Source organism: Trematomus bernacchii, unplaced genomic scaffold (assembly GCF_902827165.1).
Source record: "Trematomus bernacchii unplaced genomic scaffold, fTreBer1.1, whole genome shotgun sequence".
Lineage (NCBI taxonomy): Eukaryota > Metazoa > Chordata > Actinopteri > Perciformes > Nototheniidae > Trematomus > Trematomus bernacchii.
The window spans coordinates 4738220-4765766 of NW_022988043.1; the positions used below are offsets into that span (position 1 = coordinate 4738220).

At 38.9% G+C, this 27547-nt stretch overlaps 3 protein-coding genes across 3 annotated transcripts in view; all 3 read right to left on the minus strand.

Moving 5' to 3' along the window:
* Positions 1 to 10506, minus strand: part of dpysl2a (dihydropyrimidinase like 2a) — a 10713-nt gene extending 207 nt beyond the window's left edge. Inside the window, exons 1-14 of the mRNA XM_034117503.1 lie at positions 10209 to 10506; positions 7594 to 7682; positions 7288 to 7472; positions 6949 to 7113; positions 6660 to 6721; positions 6444 to 6524; positions 6289 to 6357; positions 5502 to 5622; positions 4749 to 4905; positions 3625 to 3766; positions 3328 to 3498; positions 2629 to 2808; positions 2306 to 2516; positions 1 to 1565 (exon numbers count right to left, since the gene is read on the minus strand). The exon at positions 1 to 1565 is cut by the window's left edge and continues 207 nt beyond it. Of these exons, the coding sequence (XP_033973394.1) occupies positions 1474 to 1565; positions 2306 to 2516; positions 2629 to 2808; positions 3328 to 3498; positions 3625 to 3766; positions 4749 to 4905; positions 5502 to 5622; positions 6289 to 6357; positions 6444 to 6524; positions 6660 to 6721; positions 6949 to 7113; positions 7288 to 7472; positions 7594 to 7682; positions 10209 to 10250 (1767 nt within the window). The 5' untranslated portion in view covers positions 10251 to 10506 and the 3' untranslated portion in view covers positions 1 to 1473. The remainder of the gene's footprint in view (positions 1566 to 2305; positions 2517 to 2628; positions 2809 to 3327; positions 3499 to 3624; positions 3767 to 4748; positions 4906 to 5501; positions 5623 to 6288; positions 6358 to 6443; positions 6525 to 6659; positions 6722 to 6948; positions 7114 to 7287; positions 7473 to 7593; positions 7683 to 10208) is intronic.
* A 918-nt stretch (positions 10507 to 11424) lies between these two features.
* On the minus strand, positions 11425 to 15746 carry bnip3la (BCL2 interacting protein 3 like a). The gene is made up of 6 exons (XM_034118261.1): positions 15624 to 15746; positions 14266 to 14536; positions 14103 to 14184; positions 13911 to 14017; positions 13674 to 13823; positions 11425 to 13023 (listed from the first exon to the last, which is right to left on the minus strand). Exons 1-6 carry the CDS (start codon positions 15673 to 15675, stop codon positions 12975 to 12977), a joined length of 711 nt encoding a protein of 236 aa, XP_033974152.1. The 5' UTR covers positions 15676 to 15746; the 3' UTR covers positions 11425 to 12974.
* A 1252-nt stretch (positions 15747 to 16998) lies between these two features.
* Positions 16999 to 27228, minus strand: ppp2r2aa (protein phosphatase 2, regulatory subunit B, alpha a). Its single transcript, XM_034117976.1, has 10 exons — positions 26787 to 27228; positions 26328 to 26405; positions 24617 to 24714; positions 24199 to 24364; positions 23964 to 24076; positions 23344 to 23521; positions 22360 to 22524; positions 21441 to 21610; positions 21170 to 21261; positions 16999 to 20864 (listed from the first exon to the last, which is right to left on the minus strand). The coding sequence occupies exons 1-10, from the start codon at positions 26791 to 26793 to the stop codon at positions 20585 to 20587; spliced, it is 1347 nt and encodes a 448-aa protein (XP_033973867.1). The 5' UTR covers positions 26794 to 27228; the 3' UTR covers positions 16999 to 20584.
* Between the last annotated feature and the right edge of the window lie 319 nt (positions 27229 to 27547).

Sequence of the window (27547 nt, forward strand, 5' to 3'; positions counted from 1 at the left end):
TGCAAATCACTTCACATTATAGCTTGGCATACAAAACCTACACTTGACAAGGCAATGAGGAAGAAACAATCTAGTGTTTTACAGTATGGCCGCACAGTGCCGTGACACCGACAACCTTTTTGTGGTTTGGTGAATACAACTTACTACCTCGAGTGGATGTGGTGCGGTAGAAGGGATAAGAGAGGAAAAACGGGATATCTGATTATTCATTCACGACACTAACACCGAGAACAGTGGACAAATCATCAGCACACTGTGAGGGACTTCATATACATACTGAATTTTCATCAGGTCTCAAAGTTGGTGTTTCCACTTCTTGAGATAGCCTTCATAGATACAGTGTGCTATCAATATCTTACAGAACAGGCAGGCAAGTAGTTCCAACAAATATTCTATAACATACAGACAAAGCCATTAATTAAAAATAAAAAGTTGCAAGCTCACATACATTTTTTATTATTTTGGATTGGTGCAAAATAAATTCTGAAGGAATGGTGACTGCTGTGTGTGTGTGTGTGTGTGTGTGAGTGTGTGAGGACATCATCTGCACATTTACAGCAATGGTCATATAGCACCATGTGCAGAGAGCGCTGTCGGCAGACTTCACATTTGTATGTTACCTGAACAATTATACACCGTTCTGATTATTGGAAGCCTTTTGCTCCGACAACCTTTAAACAAACACCAGGAAAACACAAAATGTTGAAATGAGGGAAAAGGTTCTCAGACAAATTGTTATGTGTCAGTTGAATGAGTGGTTTAACCCTTAAATACCCTTTCTTTTTCTTTCAGCGCTTCCCAAAATGACAAAGTGAAAAAAAACATTTACAACATAATATAAAAAAATAAAGAAAGTGCAACTATAACACAAAAGGAAGACCAAGCTGAATTGTTCTGCTGTACCTACACACAAAACAAAATACTGCAAAATTAGGATATACATCGTGATATTCTAGGGTCATCTTTCATGATTAGTATTTTCAGTTTTAACAGTTTTTGTACTAAAACAGCCATTTTACAGAGTTACAACACCAGTGCATTCTTCTGCGGGGAATGGACAGCACGTTAAGAAAAAACGTAAACACTTGCAGTTTCTAAAAAACCTTCTTGTCCAACTGACTGATCTTTTCCGTCAACTTTCCGAGCCAAGAGGGCAAATAACCAGCTCAAACATGCACAGCAGAATTTATACAAAAATGTAAACAAATTAAATTCATCAATAATCAAAATTAGGCTTCAAAAGCAGCAAAACAAAAGCCGCTTCAATTAACTTGATCTTCCTTGACAATGGAAAATGACAGGAAAGATGTGACGTAGTGGTGGTGTGTGAAGAAGAATGGACGGAGTGCTTGTGGGTGAGGAGCAGGGTGGAGTCGGAGGTGACCAGATGTTATGTGGCGGCGGGGGGGGGGGGGGGGGGGGGCCTCTGTTCCCGGGCCGCCCTGCGTCCTCCGCCTCACGTGAGTAAAGAGCTTAGCCGAGGTTGGTGATGTTAGCTCTTCCACCGGGAGGAGCCACGATGCGCTGAGTGTTGCGACGAGGAATGTTGTCGTCAGTTTGGGCACCTAAAAAATAAAAGGTATAATACACTGGGTTACTTCAAGTTAAAGTCGAGAGATTTTAAAACCTCTTTAAGACCACATAGAATGGAAATTGATAGCGATTTGTATTAGGGTCACACTAGAAGAAGTATAAAGTAAAATTAGCTGCTAATGGATAAAACAAAGACCAATAATTATTGGAAATTAATACATTTACATGTTTAAACAGGACAAAAGTAGTTCATAAGAAGATGGTGCTGAGTAATATATTAATATTATATTGATATTGGGATACGAGGCAATATATGAGATGGTATTGTTTTAGATTGTAGTTATCCTAATATTGCATAATGTTGTCTTGTCCTGGTTATAAAAGTTGCATTATATTAACTTTTTGTCATTTTCTGAAAATACCAGACTGTTCTAACTGTTCATTTATGTACGTTTACCCACATTACAGAAATTATATCCTCATTACTGATGATTATCATTCAAAAATCTCATTTTTAACCATAAAAAAAAAAAAGACATTCTTGCACTTCACGGATGTGCTCAGGGAAATTCTGGATAAATATATAATATTTTGTCACCATTCTTCCACCAAGCAAAAAAGAAATACATTTAGATTAATTATATGACTCCTATTGCAGTAAACAGTTAGCAATTTTACCTTAAAAAATCTATACCATTTTATTGATACCTATGCAGACTTTTGTAGTCCTAAATGTACGTTTTTTTTAAATGAAACGTGTGCTTTCACTCACCGGACAGACTGAAGCTGGACTGGTGGAGGTTGCGCACCGGCTGGGGCCCGGCCTGCTGCTGCTGCTGCTGCTGCTGCTGCTGCTGCTGCTGCTGCTGCTTGGCAGGAGACGTCTTCACTGAGGACACTGTGGACATCATCTTTGGAGTCACAGTCACCTCACACACCGGCCCGTCATAGTGGCCCCTGGGGACTCCTCGCAACTCTGTGAGCTAAACACACAGGACGATTCATCAGACCACAAGCTGTGTTGTTCACCAGCTTCCTTATATTATCAGAATGAACATTAGTGTCTGATTAGAGGTGTGACAACATGGAACTCACCCTGCTGCGAGCCTTTATCCTCTTGTAGACATGGTCAGAGAAGGGCTTACGGCTGATGTAGCGCCCGCAGCCCTCGGTGGGGTGGAGGCTGCCCTCCTCCAGCACTATCTTACCCTGGCTGATCACCACCACTGGACCCCCGCGCACCTCTATGCCCTCAAAGATGTTGTACTCCACAGCCTGGGAAAAGAAGAGATTGATCAGAAGAATGCCTTTTGTGCCAAGTTACTATTATATATCAGTTTTTCCTGATACACGTTGTTCACTTATTCACTATGGATATCATGTAGCAGTGCATCTAAGAGTCTATGTTTTGCTCACACAGGACACTGTTTTACTTCATTATCATAACAGATGAATAAAATAAAAGACAACTTGTAATCCCTGTTATAGTAAGTTTAACTACAAAGTTTGAACAGTAATCTGTATTTTTAAAGCTAATTTGACCCAGATTCATTTTTTTCTGTATTGGTTTTAGACTATCTTTTGTTCCTCTCGTGGAAGTGTGTTATGTTATAAATAGACCGAATAAAATTGCACCTTTCATCCTAACAGAGCTGCTTTGGCATGTTTTAGCACACAATGTGCATTGAAGCCCATTACATACAACCTCAAGAACAAGCTCTCAACATGTCTACAACACATAAATGATTAAAGGCACTGTGGATATGACTAAAAGCAGCAGAGTAGCCCTCTGACCAGGTTGTGGGTCTTCGCTGAGATGATCTTCGTCATATCAGGGTCCCACAGCACGAGGTCGGCATCGGACCCCACAGCGATGCGGCCCTTGCGGGGGAACACGTTGAAGATCTTGGCTGCGTTAGTGCTGGTCACCGCCACAAACTGGTTCTCATCCATCTTGCCAGTCACCTTTTAGGAGAAGAAACCACAGAGTTGCATCTTAACATTTTTAAAGCTTTACAAGGTGATTTGCTTTCAATGACGTCATGATAGGAATTTTTGGATTTTGTGTAAAGTGGGTCAGATCAAACTCACCACACATTTGTCCCAGATCAGAGACATCCTCTCCTCAGTGCCGTTGGTGCCCTCTGGGATCAGGGTGAAGTCATCTTTACCGATTGCACGCTGAGAAGTCTGGAAAGTGCAGTGAGCACTACCAGTCACCTGCAGGTCCCCACTAGAGAAGAAGGAACAAAAGAAGAATAAGGATTAATTTCACATAAATACTTATGAAGCTGTGACATTTACCTGCTAATTTAAATAATTAGCTTTGTGTATTTAAAGGGTAAAGCCGTAGATGACATATGAAGATGGACAACATTACAGCTCCCCAAAAGGAAAGACAACAGATGGCTCCTTCTCAATGTTAATAGATCCGGCTTTTATTTCATTTTCATTTATTTTTTACTTGAGAACATTTCAGTCATTTAAGTAAGTTCTTATCACAATGATGTATGTTAAAATGTTAATTATACTGATTAGTTTGGTTTTAATTAGTCATTTGATGCAAAAAAGGTTATGAGAGATGTCATGTTTGACATCGATGATTGACAGTTGCTCTGAGTGAAGTAGTCTCATAGCCTTGGGCCCAGGAATTTGTATTAGTCGAGATGATTGTCTTTTTGGAAAAATAGATTATGACGTTATATGAGGCTCTTTATAGAGACATCTGTAAATAATATATCTCTTTAAAGAGTCAATAGTATGTTCACTAACGGTGTTTCGAGCTACTAGGTAAATAGCAACATTTACACTGACAGTACGGTTAGTCATCGGTGTCGGACTGTTGTGTTTTTATATGAGTGTTAGAAGTCTAGCAGATTACGTTTCTGAAACAGGAGTCACAAGTTTGTGTAGTAGAAGTTTCAATTTGATTACAAATGTTCATATAGAGATATTATGGTTACTAGTTGTGCTTTCTAACCTAGCAGCTAGGAGGCTAACACTAACAGGTCGTGGCCTTGCTCGGCTTATGATTGGCGTGTGTGTGGGGGACCCCTACACTAATACACAGCATTACGTCAACATTTGAAGATGGCAGCTCCAGTAGCTGGAGGCACGTCATCGATGTACAGTCTTTGAGTATAGCTAGATACAAATAAAATGCAGCTCTCAGCAGTAAGATGTCAAATAGTGCTCCAGCTATCTTTAGCTCCTACCATGACAGCAGAGAGTTGAGGTAGTCGGGGGTGGTGGGATCAGGGCTGAGCGGGGGAGAAGTGACATAGGAGGCAGCCTTCGCCCAGTTCTTGCTCCAGTAATGGGTACCATCTGTGCCCAAGCTGGCAGAAATGGGTTCTCCGTAAACCACGGCACCTACAGGAGATGACAAGATGATGACAGCAGAACATGTGGGAATCCAGACGGACACACAGTAGGGCTGTGCGATTATGGCAAAAATCATAATTACGATTATTTTGGTCAATAATTGATATCACGATTATTAAATACGATTATTCATTGACTTTGAAAACATCCATTTATTGTACTTTAAAACAAATACAAATAATAATTTGAACAGTATCTTTTTAACTGTTGATTACCCTGAACGTATAATTCAACTGAAAAACCAATACAAAAATAAATTAAATAAATGATACATTTAAATAAATAATATCAAAAATAATAAATACCAATAAACATGATCAACAAATATTTTGGAGCGCACTTCAACAAGCTACTAAACATATATAAATATGATAAATAAAAATAAATTAGATCAAATATGTTGCAGTGCACTGTCACAACCTAGCAAAACAAAATAATAGTTTTTTTCGATTATGTTGTTTTCGTAATTGTGGCAGGCCAAAATCGTAATTGCGATTAAAATACGATTAATTGCACAGCCCAAGGACACAGGTACAGGTTAACTGTTGAGTAGTAAAGAAAAAGCTTAAAATGTCCCTTCTTACCCTTTTTCCTGGCGAGGGCAATCACATCAGCAGCACTCTTGCTCATCACCTTGGTGATGTAGAGGGGACAGTTGGTCTGGTTGGCTATGGTGACAGCGCGATTGACTGCCTCTGCCTCCACCTGCACACACAGACAGATTAATCAGAAGTCTGGTTTCCATACTGGTTTCAAGCATCTCTTCTCGCCTCCCACCTTAAGAACTGACTTCAAATATTACTGCTGGTTTATAAAGCACTGAATGGTTTAAGGTCAAAATGCATTTCTGATCTCCTGCTAAATAATCGCCCAGAACTCTAAGGCCTTCTGGTTCAGCTCTGTCCCCAGAGTGAGAGCTAAACATGGAGGAGCAGCGTTCAGTTATTATGTTCCAAATATCTAGAGCAAACTCCCAGAAACCTGCAGGTCCGCAGCAACTCTCACCTCTTTTCAATCCAGGCTCAAGACTTTTCTTATGCTGCTGCCAATAATTAAATCAAATAACTACCCATATCATACACTGAGCTGTAATTTATATTCTTGTTTTTTTATACGCATCTTCTAATTTGAGCTCATTTAATTACATTCTCTTGGCTTTTTAATGACTTTTGATCTATTTGAAGGTCATTTTATAATGTGTTTCTGTTGCACTATATCTTAATGCTTTTACTGTTTGTAAAACACTTTAAATTGCCTTATTCAAAATGAGTTATATAAATAAAGTAGCCTTGCCTACACTGTATTGTGGGTACATTATCACAAAACCTATACTCTTTTGGCTAGCTTTTAAAATCCAGCCCTCTTTCTTACCTCCTCTGGGCGGCTGAGCACATGGCCTTCAGGGCCAGTGATCCCCAGCTCCAGGATACGTCTCTGCTCCTAAAAAACCCACACAAGGACATTATAATCCAAAATATCAACGACTTCTTACAGCTTATACTTGACAGACTTTGTGGTTCTGTTACCTCTGCAATGATGTCTCCATTTTCAGCATGCACCTGAGCAATGGCTCCAAGGTCTCTGATGACACTTAACACCTCGTAGATCTAAAAGAAAATGATGCACACGGGTCAGGTTGTAGGCAATTTGTCCACCAGAAAAACAACTAACAGCCTCATAAAAACATTAGCTACGACAGACAGCGGTAGAGCCCGCTTATATCAACCTGAAGCCGAGCATACCTGAGAGTCAGAAAGTTGGAAAACATCCTTATAAGCCAAATAGACCAGGAAAGAGTTGACACCTGAAGATAGAAAACGTATGAGAGAAAACAGCCAAAGGTGGAATAAAGAAAGCAAAAGAAAGAAACCCCAGAGCAAGTCAAATCAAAAGGATAAAAATTACAAAGCAGAAATATTTAGTTGCTGTTTTATTGTCTGTGAAAAGTTGTTTACTTGTTCCCCACATGCAAGAGACACATATTTGGATTTGATGAAAGAGGAGAAGAATCTTAAAGCGTTGACTGCGTACCATGGTCCTTCACCAGGGTCTCCATCTCCTCCTGAGTGCCTGTGTTCCAGCTGGTGATGTCCACATGCAGGGAGTAGTCGCAGCAGGACTTGCTATCGGCCCACTCCCTCCACTGTTTGAAAGCTGCAACCAGGCTGACCCCAGGCTCCGGCACCACATGGTCGACTATAAAACACAAACAAACAGGTTGGATTTAATGTGCACATCAAACTGCAAAAATTAGAACATACGCTCCATGGCACGCAAATGTGCAACGAGATAATCCCTTCAACAGAATTACTGGGCTTTAAAACGAGGGTTTCAAAACACACGTGGGATGATGTGTGATGTAATACATACTGATCATAGTCGTCCCCCCAGCCAGGGCCGCCTTGGTTCCCTGGTAGAAGTCATCGGCTGACACCATGCCCCGGTCAGGCATCTGGAATCGGGTGTGCACGTCAATACCACCAGGCATCACCATCCTCCCATGAGCCTCTATGATCTTAACCCCACCAGGAACAATGAGGTTGTCACCGATTTGCCTTAAGGAGGAAAAGAAAGAAAGAAATCCAGAAATTAAAGAAGAAAACAGGATCAGGCTGATGCTAAGATCATTTTTTTATCCACTAAATTATTATTTGTCAATCTTCAAATGAAACATACTTGATGACTCCATCCTCCATGTAGATGTCAGCCAGGAATGACTGATCATCGTTCACAATCTTTGCTCCTTTGACGAGGAGACGGTCACTCTGAAAGGAGGAGACACAAATCAAGATTACCCATAAAAACAAATTATTCAGAAATCAGCAGAGTAAAAGAGCAAGAAATCAATGCTGTTAATCACTTGCAGATAAATAAACTACTCCATGATTCAACAGGTAATTTGAAGACAAATGACTTTTTAAGAATAGAAAAAGTACCTTGGGTAAACTTAAGTGTTTCATTAATATCAATTTCCTGGTTTGTTCAGAACACTCAAACCTGTCCTGCATGATTAATTCACACAAACTCCTAGTTTGAAAGGAGGGAATAAGTCTTGATCAAAACCCTTGAGTAAGTGCGCAAACTCTTGAGTGGCACAATTAACTCGATCAGTATGAGATGAAAGGAGAGCTCACGAGGCTGGCCTACTTCTCCTACAGGCTTCCCGGGGTCTCTGAGGACCGTGGGGAGAGCTAATGAAGACAAGGGTGGCTCACTGCAACCCTCCCAGCAGGAAACACTGATGTCCAGAGTGAGTGGACAGGGACAGCATTAGGTATATTAATAATAGTTGCATTGATAATAGGCCATCAATAAGTGGGTCATAAAACCTATCCTCTCAAGCTCAAACAGGCTTTTGTTGCGCATTGCTGTAGTCCTTAAATTCCTGAATGAATGAATAACTATGTAATATATATATAGGTATGTTCTTCTCTGCGCTAAAGATCGCGATTAATGCTGTAATCTGCAGTAACAGAACTGAATTCATTCACTTATCAAAGGGCTCAGTGTTAAGCAGAGTCTGCTCTAAATGTAATAGTGTTACATAAACTAAAAAGGTGTTCTATTATTAGCCTAGCCACATTAATTTAAAAATGTTGGCTAAAATAATAGAAATATCTGTCAGTGTCACGTAATTATATTTAGTAGCACAACAAACTACCTCCGGGATTACATTTTGAAGACCTCTTAACATTTGTTCCACAAAATAATGCAGAACTATAATTGTTTAATTCTTAACTATTAAACACCAGAATCGTATCGTATTTTTATATAATCTTGTCTAATCTTAATTGCCAACTATTTTCATTTAGTAAATTATGTAATTAGTAAAATTATCTGATTCCAGCTTCTTTTAAATATGATAATTTTTTCTGTATATTTACTCGTCTAGGACCGTAAACTTAACATCTTTGAGTAGTGGAAGTAACAATAAAAGGCTTTTAAACTAAAGAAGATACATATTGAATTTTGTATCAGCATTATCATCATTGCTGCATAAATGTATGGCTGTAACGAGTAATAATTTCACTCTCAGTTGCAGCATGTTTTTCTTAGTTTGTTTAAATGTTCAATAAGACATTACATGTCAATGAATTAGCAATATTTAGTCTTGTTAGCTGAATCCATTATAAATAATAGGACACAAGTGTAATTATTAAAACTATTGTTTGCATTGACTGAGAAAAAGCCATTTACGTTCATAATAACTCCTGTTGCTGTCGTTATATGGACAGATAATTCAACTGTGTGGTGGTACTATGGTGGCACTAGATACAACTGTATGTTTGAATGAATCCAGTTACTGTTGTTTAAGGACAAAGCCCAATTTTGGTGTTTTGTCGAGAGCTCTGAAAAGTGAAACCCTCTGCTTTGTTCCAAACTAACAAGTGGTGTGTGAGGACCCTTAGGGTCTGCATGTTGTGTGCCGGATGTTAGGACAGCATGTACATAACCTGCCTCTACCTGTGAAAGATAACTACCTCTATAACCAAGCATTACCCTAGGCCTAGGGCTAGGCCAACACATTTTATAAGACAGTTTGTTGAATATTAAATGATCAAACTCAGTCTATATGCTACAGCTCTCTGGCTTATGCAGCTGACTGGTGTAAGCTTAGGGGAAAAAAAGGTTTGGATGGATGCTATCCAATGACCTACTTTCCAAAAGAGGTTTTACTTATTTGAACTATCACGGCATCCTTACTGTACGCCCTTAATACTGTGGTTTCTGGTTGAAAAGCTGCACCACAAAAGCAAAACAGACTGTGTCAAATCCCTGAATTTCAAACAGCATACAATATAATCATGGTTAAATATTTCAACCCAAGCTTATTCCACCTGCAGCATGGGAAGATTGTGCAAAAAAAAATAGCTCTGCAAAAAAGGGCTGAGAGGGATGTCAGAGGATGGAGGATAACAGAGGAGGGGATGGCAGTGAAGGAAGCTGCGCCTAACTACACCCTGCAAACTGACAGGGAGACAGAGCAGCAGCAATAAAAGCTACTGATGGAGGCTAAAACAGCATTGCATTGAACAAAATACTACCCATCTCAACATGAGGACTTGTCAAAGAGATTACTGCAGTGCAAACCCACTGGCTGGTGATCATTGTTCATGGCAGGCTCTCTCATATTGTGCAGGGCTGCTGGTGACAGCGTCAATGTAAATGAATGGCTAAGCGATTGCTAGCTTTCGGTCTAATCCTGAGGCTCACTCACCGCACGTTGCAAAAAGCACACCACAACCAAGGGATGCATGATATATATTTTTAAATAATGAAACAATACTCACTGTAATTCTCGGAATGTTCTTCTTTCCTTGGTATCCCGACATTTTGAAAATCCCTTTAACACAGCTGTGCCCTGCCTGCCTCTCGGCTAACGCTAGCTAGCTCTCTGAAACACCTCAGCTGCCAATGAAAGGATGAATGGATGCTCAACCAGTCGACGCCCTGGGCTGCCTGTGCCTATCTGACAATTCCTCACGCAAATAGATAAAGGTCCACTCAATGCAGCCTGAAAAATGCTATTAAATGAGTGGTTAAATATTTTCCTAACAGTCCTATCCCAGGATTTACTGCTAGAATAGGTCCCTGAAGACCAGACAAGCACCAAGAAGAGAAGGGCCACAAAGAGGAACCGCGCATGCGCACTGCCCCGCCCTGCTCAGCTTTAGCTCCATGTTTCTTTGATGATTATCATCATCATGGGGCTCAAACAGGTTAATAAGCATCACCTGTTTCATTTGCTGTAGTCCCACCAGCGGGTGTCTCAACAGTAACACATTTAAAATATATATATATATAACAATTAAAGGCCAATAACCAGGCTTAAAAACAAGCGTCGGAACATAACATAGAGTACATTTACTCAAGTACTGCACTAATATATTCAGTTACTTGTAGGATACTTAAGTATATGCTATTTTATGCAAATATTGTCAAATAAGTATTACAGCTTCAGCTACTTTATCGATTTAGATTATTGCTACAAATGATAAACCAACTGATAAATTATGGTTTCATTACATTTGACCAAGCAGCATTTAGCAGTAATTAAAATACACTTAACCAACTGCAACATTGAGGCGATGAACACATCCATGCATCAATGATTATGAAACAATAATTTAATAGATATGATGCTGAAATGGGCCATACGACTACTTTGGTACTTTGTCCACCTTTGGTAAAAACGTATCAAATACATTTCTATCAGTGGTTATATAAATTAGCATAAATTAAAATGAATAGTCATATCAGGGGGAACTTTTAACAGCAAATGGTCACATGCGATGACCCTTTGCCCTGCGCACAGAATTTGTAATATGTTTTGTTAGCGTAAACAACTGAATATCTGTGAATCATGCTTACAAAATATAAATTAATAAAAACAATTGTGTCTCATCAATACACATCCATTAAAATTATACAATGCTCATTGATGATATGTAGAAGCTCACATTAATGATATTCAATTTCATTAGTAAAGTAATCCACTAGAGTCTATTGAGCTTCAACCACTCTCTTTTATTTATATCTCAGCCGCTGTATACAGTACAAACTTTATTCAAATTCCAAAACGTTCTGTATTGCACACTGATTAACTGTACATAAGCCTGTTATGGTGACATGTTAATTGTATGTGTTAGTATAAGTTATAAATGCATTAAAGCTTCAATGCATGTTGAGCGCTTTCAAACCAATACTGCTTTTACTGTACATTATGATGAGTGATTTCCATATGATTCATTTACGTCATACATTTACAAACATTGACAAAAGAATCATCCAGTTATCCAATCAGCATCAATATACAGAAGTCACATGCATTTTCTTCAGGAAAAGCTACTCTAGTTTTTCTGGAAGTTCTACACATAACGGACACTGTTTATCGTATCATATTATGTGAAAAGATTGAACAGTGTAACCTACATAAAATCAGATAACACTCTTTAATCAGGCCCCTGGAAATACCTTCCTCTGGTGGTTTCTGACACCGACGCTTCAGCAATTCAACAACAGCACATTACATACACTGACACAATGCTATGTAACAACAATGATATAATACGCATTAATATATCAATGTTTGAACAAAAAAATACAATGTAAAAGGTGTCTATTACATGGGGAAGATCACAGCTTAAATTATTTTCACATCTATAACTTTAAATACATAAACATATCAGAAAAACAGTCTAAGATAAATCACCAATGTGCAGTGGTGAACGATAAACATTTGGCACTTTGCCATTGCTGCTATATTATGTTAAAGAAGAAGATATGTAGGCAAAAAGGTCATAAAAAAAATAGCATATGGCCTGGTAAATTGCCATCCGCCCTAGGTTCCACTATCATAATATGCTCAAACAACCCCACTGTAAAATGTTGGAGCTACATACTAGATCAATGTGTAAGCTTTCCAACCTTAAAAAAAATACAAAGCTTTAAAAAGAAACCCTTTAGGAGTCAACATGTGTGGGATTTTTAAATGAATCCCACTGTGCAGCATTGTTTGTTCCCCCCCTCCCCAATAACTGCACCTCGAATGTTAGCTTTAAAAAGTTAAGGCGATAAAAGTCCCACCTGTTCCCAGAGCCAATTTAATTTGTTTGTTTTGCAGATATGGCGCATATTTTTGGTTGTGTACACTCTACCACGGACACAAGTGGAGAGATGCAGCCTGGGAGAAGGCCAGATTTCTCATAACACAAAATCAAAGCAAGTAGAGAAAACTTCAACCCTGAAGGCTCCTAAAATCAAATGCTTGTCACATATTTTTTTAATTGAACGGGATGAATAATGTTTTGCAGCTCTAATAGGATCAGTCATCTACTGGATTCAAGTTGATGCACAATGCTGCCCTGCGTCAAAATGTGATGGAGTGCAACAACATTACGTCAAGTGTATAACGCTATAACTACATCTACATAGGTGACAGAATTAGTTGCTGATTGGAAGGGAAATGTGGGCGTATAATAGATGCAGAGAGACAGCTTGACTACAGGAGGATGGTTGGAGACAGGAGAATATCCAGGCACTGCTTCATCTTCTATTCAGTAAGAGCTGGTGGAGGCTGTGGCAATTCTCTTTCCAATGTACACCCTAGGAAAAAAAAATCAGAACGTGAATGAAAAATGTGAAATATGTGTACAAACATGTAATAATTTAGAATTATGACTATTACATTTTCAGTTTCAAGCAAAGATCTGGTTTCCATCACTAGTATCTTTATAAATATTAACAGACTACTGTTTTTATTGTGATATACAAATGTTTACATATATCGTAGAAGAGGGTGCTCTTTTTCACTTTATCCAAATAATTTATTTAATCTTTTTATTGCACATTTTACTTTAACATTTCTATGTTTAAATTAATATAGAGTAACTGTCATGTAACCCAGTTTTCCCACGGGATGAATAAAGTATTTTGCCTCTGATTCTGATGCTGACAATAAGGATGTACAGTAGTATTGAAATAAGGCCATTCATCCATGTCAATCGATCATGTTAAATTAAGATATAGATTTTCATAAACATTAGACTGCTTTATTAAAGCTCCAGGTCTAAGCTAAAGGTTTCAGATATACATATATACATTGACAATGACATAGAATATAGTGTCCCTTTCCTAGGTCACATAACAAAGTCATAACAACATCAGAGCAGAATGCGAAACTTTTACTTTTTTCACTACTAAACCTTGGATTTATGTCCCTGCACAAAGAGAGAGCTGCATCAATCCTGACTTACCCGACACCAATAGCGAGGATGTGTGAGATGAGTAATGAGGGGATGAAGACTTTAAGGAATTCAGCAGAGAAGATGCCACCTTTCTTCATGGCTCCACTCTTCCTCATACTGAGAGATACTGAACGCCGGGGGTGCCTGAAGTGGAACTCCCTTTGAGGAATAATCAAACAACCAATGAATAAATGTAAAATAATTTAAGCTTTAAGTGAATTATTGTGGAGTTTATAGTTCGCTTACTTTGGTGGAACGTTTTCCGGTCTGCTCGACCAATCAGCAACCCAGTCTACTCCTTTGTTCATCAGGATGTCTTCGTCTCTGTCTTTCTCTGTACCATCGTCCTCTGACTGTAAAGGTGGAAGTTAAATATTTAAGTTTAAAATAAAAAACTCAAAAAGGAATTTAGCTTAAGAGTTAAATATGTTGTTTTACCTGACTATCTCTTGGGCTGGACATGTCCACATCAAACATAATCTGACCCTCATCCTGATCTGGACTTGGAGGCCTGTGAGGACTGAGTCAAGATATTGGAATGAAAAAAAAGGAACTTGCAACAACAACCTTTAAAATGCATTTAATGGGCTGTTATCCCTACCTATTACAGGAGGAACTGCTTTGGCTGGATTCATGCTGTGCATCCAGGAGGATCTTTTCCATGTCTCCATTGTGAATTGAGGATGATGACGGGACATGCTCTAGTCCCCCAATCAGGGTTTCATCACTCTCGGGCACCACATCCAAGGTCTGCAGAGTTTGACTCATGGCAGTATTTGCGTTTATTTGGTCTTCAGCGGGAGTTATTGGCATGTCAGTCTGCTCGTCCTGGACCCCTGTGTTCCCATTAATCTCCAGCTCTACCCAAGAGCCTTGACAACACAAAGGTCAAGAGGAAGGAAAAAGAGGAAATTAGGTTGTTGTCCAACAGCAAATCGCATGCAACAAAGAGACACGCCCCTGCCTCCTTTCAAATGGAAACAGCTGACCTACATTTCCTGCAGCACATACACTATGCATTTAAATGAACGGGCTGTGCACTGCATCAGTGTTTTGCATGCGTTTCTTTGTGCCACTGCCCCACAAACAGCTTGCACATTTTACCCAGACAGGAGGGGGTTATGTAATTTCCTATGCACAACGTGGGTTAGCACACAATGTACACGTTATGATAACCCGAGCCGCCGTTTACGCCCGTTTTAGGTTTGTGCAAAATAATATATATTAATGCATTTCGAATGGATGACCGATGGCACATTTACCAGTATGTCATCATCAGGGCTGCTCTCATGTGAGGTATTGCATAACTGTAGTGCAGTGGGAAACAATCTGCCGAGGCATGTCGCTGTTCAAGCCGAGTGATATTTACACATACAAAGCGGGCGTCTGTTTTTCCTGTCAGTGCAAACGTTTTAGTCCATAAATACATTTGTATCGACTCAAGCCTGAAAACCCCCTTTTCCAGTCAAGTTATTTATTGTTGTTTTCGGAGCGGTTAGTCTGCAGGCACTTTAGCCAACAGCCTACCATTGTCTACCGTTATGTTAAGTTAGAAAGACGGTGGCCTGTTGAATAATAAGGCGACCAATGAGTGAGCGTTGAGTGACATGTTAATAAAAATAAATAAAAATAACATCAAATAAAAGCAGCATATATTTTTGTCTTTTGTCCCAACTTGTTTTCATTTTGGCCAGAGCCCGCCCATCTCCGACTCGCTTACATGATTTGCTCTCCTTCCGTCAATCAAACATTTATCACAACGCAATTGGCTATCTTGACGATGACGTCAAACAACATCACTCTCCGCCCCTCCCAAAGAAGAGGAAATACCGAAGCCGATCTAACTTTTACAATAAAATCTTCATTACACGGAGATTCTCAAAAACACACACACTTGTTAAGGATACATGGAGTAGTGTTTGTGAAGTGGAGGAAGATAAAACAGGCGGCGGTACTTACCGTGAAGCCCGGGCTCCTCGTTATTGTTTTGTTGAGCAGCAGCGGTGGACATGTTGACTACCAAGCTTCAGAATTCATCAACATGACACGCAGGCCCACTACGATGTACGCATGCGCAAAAATCTGTCCAGAGTATTTCTCTTTATACATCTATGGTCCACACCAGGCACAGACTGTATATATATAAAGGTCCACATGGTCCAGACCGATAAGAGATTAAAGGGCAGTCGCCAGTTCAGTGATGGATCATGTCAGAAAAACACAACACTCTTATTAGTTATAGTACAGTTAGTATAATTTCATTATGTATGCAGTATAGTACACACGTCTATTTATTTCACACATCCACATATTTATATATTATTACTGTATACAGCATTGTCCATTCTGATTTATGTCTGAAAAAATGTTGTTATAGGCTGGCCAATCATAATGTAAACTGCCTTCAATTCTGTATATTTAAATTGTGAATTAATTCGATATATTCTATAGATATGTAACCTTCACTATTAATATGTATATATTTATTCTGTTGATATGTATTTATAATTTGTTATTTTTATTACTTGTCCAATCCCTTATCTACATGCTGCTTTGACAAAAAAATATCCCAAATTGGGATCAATAAACTATATCTAATCTAATTTAATTTGTTTACTTAATTCTTGCCTGAATTTACACCTAAGAGATAAATAAAGTATGCTTATTATTATTATTATTCCTGCATCTTATTTGCACCAGTATGTCTCTTGCACTATTTAATTTTAGTTTCTTGTCTTAATGTTGCATTGTTGGAGGATCCTGGGATATTAGATTTTCATTTCTAAAACTACACTGTGGCTACTGTGCATGACAAAACACGTTTGAATCATAGGACTTCACTAGCTGATGACTATCCCTCCGAGCCATCTCTTTGCAGTGTTTAAAGACTGACGACAGTAGTAAGGCTCTTCAGTAAGTGCTGCATTGACTTGACTTAACTATTAATGTAGAGGCAGGCATTTCCATTAGCAGTGTTTCCTGTAGAGGGTCACCCCTCCATAAAAGGGTCCTGGTGTGTTATGAATTGGACGGAAACTATCATGGTAAGGATGATAAATCCATTGTTCCATCATTTTAGTAAGATTTGAGCTGTCCGGCATTTCTGGAGGGATTTGAAGATATTTAGTCATTTTGAAAGCACAGTACAGGGACTCCGCCCTGCTGATGAAATAGGCTGAGAACAGGCCAGTTCTACATTTTAAAACAGTACAGGTATACTTGCCATAGTTGTATACATAGTAATGTGCGTTAAGTCTCTGTTTATGTGATTATTTCACATTTACAGCCCATTATCTTCCCAACACGAACCATAAAAGAGTTATTTTATTCAGAATTCAGGTTTGAAATTCTTTATTACTTTTCATCTAAATTGTATTTTATTCCATTTGACAAAGACAAACATAGCTGTACAATTAACCATTTGTAGTCCCCCCCCACAAAAAAAACAATCACCCAAACTCTTTAATTCAAGAGCCCCTTGAAAGAAAAAAAACAACATACAAATTAATGAAATTCACAAAAAATAAAAAGTGCATTTTGTTTTAATCCTGTGATACATTAGACATGTATATAATGCTGCTTCAAGTGGAAAAACCTCATAACTCCAATTTAGGCCATTCTCTTGAGACTTCAGGATCCTTAGCAGGGCAAGTTTCTCCGGCCCAAGGTTCATTTTCAAAAACAATTGAAGCAAATTGTATTATTTACCTGTTAAGGCAGGTTTTTTTTAAAGTACTGAAAAGTAGCCTTTTTTCTTTTGAAGGTAAAAGGTTTTGATCACAGAGCAGCGGTAAATTCCCCTGAGCAGTCTCCTGTCTGGCTCTCCAGAAAATTCAAGAAACATACTTGATTATCGTATTTCTTGTTAACGCTATAAGAAAGGCATTAGGGTTCCTTTGAACATCTTTGTGGTTTACACCATAGCCTTGAACAATAGCTATAAAAGACAATATGAGGGGAATCTGAAAAGATGATTATTTTTCATGCGTTATGTTTTTTTTTTTTTTAAATGAATGTAAGAGACTTTTCAATAATGCTCCGGCAACTGATGACTGCTTCTGCAAAAATGGGAATTTTTATAAAAGCCAATGCTACTCAAGATTTTTATTAATTTTTAACAAACCTTGCCAGTTGCAATGAAGTATCGTTTTTATACAGATGTTTGCGTTTTCAAATATTTCTCACCAACAGAATGTTGGAGCAACTTGTTATTTAACAGAGTGAGTAAATGCTTCCTCTGGATGGATAATATTTTGAATGGTCAACTCTTTGTAAATTGGTGGCTAATAACTGGATCATTCTTGACTGTGGAATGGGATAAAGGTGCCACATTAAACAGGTTTATACATAAATGACACTAGGCTAATTACGTGAATAATCCTCACACAATCTTGCATCAGACACTAAAGAAAAGTTGTTTCTCAAAATAAAGATTAGCAAAGTGCCTCATTACCAGAGATTACCCAGAGCCCTGAGAGAGAGACACTCCACAGTAGCTTAACACCACCGTATAAAGACGGGTGGTTATTTTGGTGGCATACTAGTGACTGGAAATCAGTTTTATAAAAAGGTAGGAGTGACACAATAACTTACATAAATATGATCCAGTCGACCAATAAGCTTCATGCCCTGATTCAATGGCTTAATCTGTCATATTTCTTTTTAATAAGGTGGAAACTGTGCTTTTCTCAACCCGTTTGCCCCAGAAAAAGAATTGGCACTGGTGACTGAAGCATAGTGTAGCAAAGAAACGGCAACGTTCCTTTGTTAAAAAGTATTTTCCCATGTTCAATACAGTCAGTGATGACCACTTCCATACAACATGCGCAACCCAAGTGGTTCACAAATTATCTTCTTTAAATAAACAAGACTGTCTTCTCCTGCATCACAGGAGAAGACATGTCATTCCTGTCTCGATTTAATTTTACATTACATGTTGGTTAAAATGTCTTTCCCATTTAGACCCACAAGGGCCTATTCTTTCACAGCGAGCTTAATTACTCAGAAACAAAAACCATGGCACAAAATCAGAAAGTTGAGATCCAAATTAACCAAGAATCCAACTCTGAAGCATCCAAATAAAGTCTACATAAACATCAGTTACAGTCTGCCAAATTAAAAAAATAAACTGTTATAGTGCTCATGACTACAGAGGTACTGACACCTGAAAGTACTTTTCTTGGGACATCCCACGTGAGAAACGTCACAAAAAGTCACTAGCTTTTAAAGAAATACTCGCCAGAATGAACAAAAAGTCATGACAAAAAGGTTTACCCGAAAAAGGCGACCTTCCATCTACAATCAGTCCGAGATAGACAGCTAAAGAAACTACAGTGAACAGACTGTAATCCTATTGCCTCAATTTATACAAAAATAAATCAGCTCTAGTGATTATTCTTCTTTTATCACCAGGTACAGTACAAAACATCATAAAAAAATCCCTACCAACAGAAACTAGATCAAGAGATTAAAGCGATCTGCGACAACACGACAGGCTTTGTGGGGCAGCTGGCAGCGGGACTCAGGTTCGGTGCCAAAGACTACGAGAGAATTAGGCTACATCACGCCATCATGCTCTACCACCTATAAAACCTTTTTCCTGTGCTTTATACGATGCTCCAAACATGACCAAGGACACCTCGTCTGTAAGAAAACTCTCAATGAATTTAACTTTAGGGTGCATACAACTGGTTTCTTTGGCATGATAAGCCCTCATTCAACTCCCAAATCTACAATACCTGACAAATATGTGTGCGGCGCGCGCTGCTGCCCATGTTAAAGGACTACTCGGGTTGTATATATTTTTAGCCATTATCTACACATTAATATACATGACTGCTGACCATTTCCATATATGTAGACAATTAAATACAAGGAAAATCGACTTAAAGGTTGGAAACTAGCTTTGGATTGGTGTAAAAACCGGATGCTGATATGTTCAGGATACTCCAGCATTACAGTTTTTAGCGTCAAGCTAATGCATTTTCAAACTTCTGTTAGAGAATTTCCTTGTTTCCTCCATTCAAAAGGCAGATTTGAAGTAGCTGACTTAAAGTGTCAGATGTTATAGTATTCTTGAACACAGAAAAAGTATGGCTTTTAACTGCGTGATCACCAAAGAACTACTTTGACTTAATCAAAGACAACAGGAAGTCCACTGAGTTGGAATTAATGTTGATTCGGTTAAATGTAGTTACTTACTGTAGAGAAATAAACGACCATCTCAGAAATATTGGTACGCTTTGGTCAAAGGCCAGAAGTAATGTAAGCTATTAGTAGAGAATGAGATAAAACATGATATAACACGAGAATATTCCTTTAACAGCATTACCATACTGTACATTAGGATAGAAGCTGTGAGTGAAATTGGCAACTTGAGAAATACTTGGGGCAAATATGGAGTGTTGACAGCGTGTACTAGAAGCATTTTTAACCCAGCGCGAAAAAGGAACTTGGTGACAGAAAGAAGTTATAACAGAAGAAAATTGTTCCTATTAAAACTAATAAAACATGGAAGCTACAGAATCTTAAGTTGCTGCTCTGACATAAAAATGAAGTATGTCACGATGGCACAAAGAAATAAACTACCCAAACGTGTGTATTTAACACATTTTCCCTTTGGTTTGGGATGTAGTGGAGTTGCAAATGGTAGCTTGGTATATAGAGTACTCTTAATGGAGAAACCGTCACTAAATCCCAAATTCTGGACTCAGATCTACAAACCCTGCCTGTTTGCATTTCCCAAACAAATGGAGAATGTGCTTGTGATGGCCTGCTTGGATGTATTGTTTTCCTGTTTTATTGTTGTCACATTCAACACTTAAGTCACAGAGGGCAGATCATATCAAGACTTGGGGATTTAGGCAAAGACGGACAGATATTGTTTGTATGCGTGTATCATCTGAGCGGTTCGACAAATGCTAGTTCAGTTTTTCCTGGAATATGTACAGATTGTTGGTGGTGGCCACAGCAATGATGTTGTCCAGAGGATGCCAGGCAGTGTGGAGGATCTTCTTGTTAAAGTCCAGACTGTCTACACTGATCTCATCCTTTTTGCGCTTCCCACCTGTGCTTACTTTGCGAGGTTTCAGGACCGAGCGTGGCTTGCTGTTCTCCCGCGACGCCTCCAGGGTCACGTCCTGCCGATAGCCTCTGTCAAACATCCTGAAGAAGTTGTTGTAGGAGCCGGTCATCACAACGCTGCAGAGACAGGATATAAGTGAGTGATGGGGGACCAAATGATATTGTTGATCATAAAATGTAGTTTTCTGCCATGAACTTCTACCAGGAGCATATGCAGAACACGCCCGACACCCTAACCATGTCACACTTATGCTCTGCATGGTGCAGATAACCACAGTTATTGATAAGCCCAGTGTTGTTGGCTAGTAAAGTTGTGTTGAATAAACTTTCTCAATTTGCTTTCACAATCGTGACATCTAGCAGAGAAATAACAGTTCACCAAAAGGCATGCTTTACCCTGATATAATAGACCAAATACTAACCTGTCATTCCCATTCCAGCAGCACTCAAACTTGTCGAAGATGCAGTCATTCTCATAGAGCGAACACAATTTACTCCTGAGATATTCATGCACCTGTTTAAAAAAAAAAAAAGGGATGTTGAAGCATTGTAGTTATAATCAATAGTTATGCAAGATTGAAAATAAAGTTGCAAAGGGATTCTGGATATTGTGAGAATGACTAAATGTGGGCACTGCATCTGCAGAAAAGACACTGATGTAACTTATGTCTCAGCACAGCAACAGTTACTGACCTGATATGTCTCTACTGGCCGGGACTCCATGTTGAGATCCCAGATTTTGACTGACAGGTAGTCGCGGGTCATCATGTAGCGTCCGCTGTGGCTGAACTTCACATCAGAGATGGATGAGATGATTTCAGAAAAGAATGAACGATTGTTCGGGTCCTCTGGCTCTTCAAACTCTTAAAAAATAAAAAGAACACGTGTCATTAGTACACCCTGATTGCTAATAATTGCATTGACAAGCAACATTTTGGAATATTAGTATATGCATCAAGTTTTTACAAGACTGCTTCCTCTAAAGATAAAAAAATAAATCAGAAGAAGCAGTTTGGGGATCGAACCCTAAATTAAGTACTTACTGAGTCTAAATACTGTATAACAATATATATCAGCATATTTAGCTGCACTTGCTGCAACTGGCATTGTACAACTCTTGAGAAATATAGGAAGTTATACTTGAGCATTTTTCAGAAGGACACTTTCACTTGTCATGGGAACACCTGGGAAGATCCCAGGTGTTACCAATAACACTAACGATGTCTCTGTGACACAACCTTCCATCTTTCACACAACTGGCCAGGTGTATGTCATTCACCAATTACAACTTTTTCTTAGGAAACTGTGTCCTTGGTTAAAACCGATAAAACAGACTTCTTGACACTGGCTGTATCTCAGCTGTTAAAACTACCTTTCAAACAAAATGTCTGACTCAAATTCAACTCTAGTCAACATGTGTGTTGATAAATAGGCTATGGCCACTGCACTTCACGTAAAAGACTGGCCTCACAATTGTAACTGTTTGGAGTTGAGGCTGTCTTGACAGAAATGTCTCTCACTAATGTCCCTGTTTCACTGTCCAACATCCAGCCAACACTTCAGAGTTGAGCAGCTCCCCTGCAGGCACACTGTGTCAATGAAGCTGGCTTACGTTTGGCGTGCTGGTCGCACAGTGCTGATGCTCTCATGTCACACAAGCGGATGGTGCCCTTGCTGCTGCTGTAGACAAAAGTGTTGCATTGGTTGGGGTGAAACTCCGCCGCTGTGATCACCTCCGTCAACTCCTCCATGTTGGTTGGCTTTATGTCAACAATGTCTGGAGAGGTGGGGTTAAGGTCAAACGGCTTCCACAAGATATTCTTAACCACTTTAAAATAAAAATGAACACTGCTATGGATCAGCAAATAAAGATGTTTTTTTTATAGTTTGATAGGTTAACAAATAAATAATAATAATACCTTGTTCTGAGCTTGTTAGGGGCGCAATCAGCACTGTTATTTTTTTTTAATGCACTTACAATGTCCAGTAGTATTTCGCTGGCACTGATAGTTCAGAGAGGACGGACATCATGAGGTCAGCTCAATACAGGATATAAACTTTTATAAACTAAAAATGTTTTGGCATCAAATGTACACATTTTACTGTAACTTGTATACTACTATATGTTGATACTGTGTAAAAGTGAATAATACTTTGGTGACATCTGGTGGTAGAACGAAATATGACACTGACTATTTTAACAATGTTTGGTCTGCATTTAAACAGTGTCTACTGTTTACATCAGCATAGAACTAGAAAATCATTGTTTGTTTGCAAAGGATTATTTGTTTTTTGACTAAACATGGCAAGACAAAAACACTGTTTCCGTGTTGTTGCAGGGGATACAATCCGACTGTGTCCAATTTGACTGAAGAGTGGTGGACAGGTAGAATGCGTGGGATTATATATAACAACTATATCACACTGTGCATACACAGAAAAACGGATTAAGGCATTTCCCAGTACAGTAAGTATTCTTGCAAATGCAATGCTTTTCTTCCATTAGAGAGATAATTAAAGATAGAAAGAATACTCACTATTATGTTAAGCCCTACAGTAGATGATGGTGGCATGGAGTTAGAGAGCAAAAGGATACTAAAGCTGCGATCGTTGATCTCCAGGTTCCACAGGTTGATGCGCAGGTCATCTGCAGACAGGTATGTCTCACAATCACTGTTGACCGAGATGGAGTTGATATGGTAGGTGTGAGCATTCGAAAACACTCGTCTAGGGCTGGCCTCCACCATCAGGTCCATGGGCCTGAATACTGGCACCTGAGAGAAAGTGGGGTTAGCATCACTTTAATTTAAAAGGAAAGTGTGGTGTGATCATTTTGTCATCCGTTTTTATAAATCACATTTTTGACTGGTTGTGTGGGGGGTAAAAAAGGGTTTCACTAAACTGACAAACAGTGTCTTTTTAAACAAAGATAAATAGGGGATAGCCTCTGTGTAACACACCAGACTGTTAGACTGAGTCTATATTTGGAAACTATTCAATATATATAGATCCGTGTGTCCCAAAGGGGAGGATGAACATGACAAGGGGGGAAAATGTGGAATGAAACTTTGACTGCAACCTCAGGTGTAGTTATAAACATGATTGCTGGATGTCTGTCTGCAATAATGTCTGCCCATTAAAACACGATAAATTCTAACAATTTATAGCACATACATGTTAAACATTGTTGGAAATGATAAATGATTTCATACACACCCGTAGTGTTGTGACAGTATTAAGATCTCTGTATCGCCCATCCTCTTCCTTCAGATTGTAGCCCTCTGGTCTCTTGTCACGCTCACTAATTTTCCACAGCTTTATGGTTTTGTCTGCGAATAAGAACGAGCATACATCATGAAAAGCTCATCTTCAGTAACAGAATAATACAGACGGAAAGGTTTCATTTTCAAATGAGAAATATCACCAACTCAGAATACACTGGGTTACTAACCGTTTGTAGACAACAGGAACTGTGCTGCATTCTTCTGAGGCAGCCATCGGATCTTGTTGATCTTCTCCTCGATCTCAAGGCTTTTCAGGTAGTCGAACTCAGGCTCATGGCTCTGGAAGGTGCTGTAAACATTGTATTCTCCTCTGCACTGCGGCTGATTCTTACTCTGAACAAAGACATATCAGAAAGAAGTTTAGGTATTATTTTACTAGAAATAGATCAAAAGACAGCATTTCAGGTCATGTATGATCCGAAGCACCAGCGTTTTCTTTTTAATTTCACAGGCAATCATTAGCTTAAATTCTGAGTTCAGTTCAATTGAAAAACAGCTTGACTAAACTATGGATATATCAGATTAGAAAAATAAAGGTTGCACCATTTTATACTAAGATCAGTCTAATGAGTCACCAAAACGTACCTCTGGCTCTTGCTGAAAAATGACAACACGTCCTCCTTTGTCCCCAGTGGCTAGCAACTCGCCAGAGTGGTTGAATTCAACAGTAGATATGATGTCAGCTGTAAATAAAGTAGTGTGATTAGAAAATTAAATGTGTGTGTACAATATTTTTGATGCAGGTATGCAGAATTTTGGGGTTTACCATTTTTTACAATAGTGTACAAAATGTTTCGAGGAGTAATACAAATACTGTACAGTGACATGGTGAAAACACAACAGAGTAGTGACGTACATGTATTTATGCACAGTACAGGGTGCTAGTGCAATCATGGGGCTACTGAGCACTCTGGAGGGTAAAACATCTTGCCCTTTGCAGCTATTCTGCACTTTTCAAAGACAAGCATTCTCATCAAATGCTACAATACAACAATCAATCCCTGTTTACAGGCTGGCACTGTTCTGAGCTTGTGCAATCCTTAATATAGACTATGGTGTTGTTCCACTCTAAACCCAGCGCACATAGTGCCTGATACGATCTGACCCCATACAAACTCTCATACAAAGCAAAAGAGGACAGCGTATTAAAGACTACTATTTCTGTAAAAGCTACACCTATTATAGTTAAGTATTCAGCCTGTGTACTGCCATGTATTGACACAAGCAATGGCTAACGTCAAAACTTATGCGACAAAGCTTACTGTAAACAACTGTGTAGTCATTTACACACAAATAGGTACATCATGTACTGTAAACATAGGTGTTAAAAGCACTTGGACAGTGGGAAAAGAGGTGGGACAATCTAGCATTTTTTTCCCTTTCATATACGAAGTAAAAGGTCCAGCATACATATGGAAATGTCCTACTTAGCACAATAGTTGTGCACTTTATTATCCTCATCTACTTTGTTAGTTTGATCTATTGTGGTGCAATAACTAGTTTATCCAGATCAAATAAAGATAAGGATAATCACAGATATAATACCTAACCTCTTTTGTAGTGTGAACTACTATATGAATGAAAATGGTTTAATGAAAATGAAATGTTCCTGAAAAGGATTATCTTAAGGAACCAGCACAAAGTTTGTAAAGCATATTGTTATGCTTTGAGTACCACAAATGAATTTACATTCGCTCCAATTAGGATTGCAGTAATAGTCAAACAATATAAGAGCATCTGCATGGCTAGATTTTGTTTTGTTTTATGTTGACTTGGCCAATCAGACCCTTTGGAAAAGCAGGACTTTAATGCACTCTGAGAGACATATTTGAGGTTAACTGATTTCTCAACCAAATAAACGTACTTATATATTTAGTTCCTCATTACGATTACGAGGTGCCCTTCTCCCGCAGAAGTAAAAACTTTAAATCTATTCCATTATGATGTGTATTTCCCTCCCAATAATTCCAAATTAGCATCACAGGCACTGGACAAATCCACTGTGGGGAGTTTAAAAGTTGTGACTTCTGACATTTTGCAGCAAATATTTGTCTAGTCTGCCAGTTTAACCAGTTGTCTGGCCCACAGGAAAATCAGCAGGGAAGTGCCACAATAATGAACATTCAGTGAAAACAGGTTAATTCTCTTAATTTGTAATTATCATATAACTTTTATGAAAAGCTAAAACAAAATGTGTGGCAGTAGCATTAAAGCTTACTTCAAAACAAGCATGCACAGGATGCCAATCAGACAGTGCATGTTAGCAAATGTTCAGTGGACCAGCACATGGACTTACCTTCAGCAACATCATCATCTATCGCTCCTTTGACTTGTGAAAAGCACCATTGCACATCACTGTTCCCACCGCCGGCCCCTGCACGAAACACAGACCCAAGTTTTAACAAACCACCAGCAAAGACAACTTTACACGCGTTAGCATGGTGCTGCTAACTTAGCTAAAATCAGTAAAATGAGTACATAGACGCTGCTACTTTATTCTTATTGCATTATTTAAGCAATGTAACATATTCACATGCAACAGGAAATCGTTTAGGCATGTTTAGCATTCGAAAACTCTTACTTTCACACTGTCATTAGCACACACTAGCATCTTGTAGGTATCCTAGCTTGCTAACTAGCCTGCGCTAGTTAACCACAACAGAGACAAACCCATCATCTGTGCAGAACAGGATATTAAGTGCAGAAAAATGATTAAACCTCAGCCACTCTGGCAGTGTTTTCTCGGTAGTCTTACCTGCCATGGTGAGAGACTCAGACAGGGTGTCTCTGTATCGGGCCCTGGACCGGAGCTGACCCGGGTCGGCTGCTGGTTCTGACAGAGGAGCAGTGCAGGAATACACCGGGGAGTGCTGCTATTAAATCCGAACACCGTCCAAGTCGTCAGCTCGGATGATATAGACAGCAGGACGCTGTTTTTTAATTAAATAAAAATAACTGCAAATCCTCAGAAGTGAATTTTAGACTTTGCACTCTACTTTGAGATTTCCCTCGCCTCTGCCTCTCCCAGTATTACTTTCAAAATGGCGCAACGCGGGCGGCGTTCAGCAGGCGTCAAACAGAGAGCGGTGAGACTGCACCGTGACATTTTAATCTTCATTACTCCTGGTCCGTCGTGGATATGGGTCTTTTTGCTGTCCCCAGAGAGCAGGTTAATTGATTTATTGAACGTTTAATCTTCAATTCAAAGTTATTTGGACTTTTTTTCTACCAGAAAACCATGTTATAACGTAGCCCCGCCCATGTGGGTTGTATCGGGGAAGGAAATCGAACAAACCCACACACTCAGGGTTAGTTTTTGGTTCTGAGCAAAAACGAAGCAAACTTTAGTTTAATTTAGAAAATAAAAGGCCTAGGCCTACATACTTTTAATATGCAAGAGATATATCTAAAGATAATTCAATTATTCATCTAAATATGTATAGTAGTTGTGTAAATTATGTATTACATGTTTGGGACGCTACTCCTGACACATAATTAAAATATTAAAATCTGTGT

What these genes read in the sequence shown, in the direction of transcription:
- bnip3la (XM_034118261.1), bottom strand. Translation starts at nt 15,675, where the DNA reads ATGTCCACCGCTGCTGCTCAACAAAACAATAACGAGGAGCCCGGGCTT. An exon ending in CGAGGAGCCCGGGCTTCACG is followed by an intron (nt 14,537 to 15,623) that starts GTAAGTACCGCC and finishes TGTGTTGTCAAG; the next exon opens with GCTCTTGGGTAGAGCTGGAG. An exon ending in AGCAGTTCCTCCTGTAATAG is followed by an intron (nt 14,185 to 14,265) that starts GTAGGGATAACA and finishes ATCTTGACTCAG; the next exon opens with TCCTCACAGGCCTCCAAGTC.
- ppp2r2aa (XM_034117976.1), bottom strand. An exon ending in ATACTGTCACAACACTACGG is followed by an intron (nt 23,522 to 23,963) that starts GTGTGTATGAAA and finishes ACTTTCTCTCAG; the next exon opens with GTGCCAGTATTCAGGCCCAT. An exon ending in GTGCGACCAGCACGCCAAAC is followed by an intron (nt 21,611 to 22,359) that starts GTAAGCCAGCTT and finishes TTATTTTTTAAG; the next exon opens with AGTTTGAAGAGCCAGAGGAC.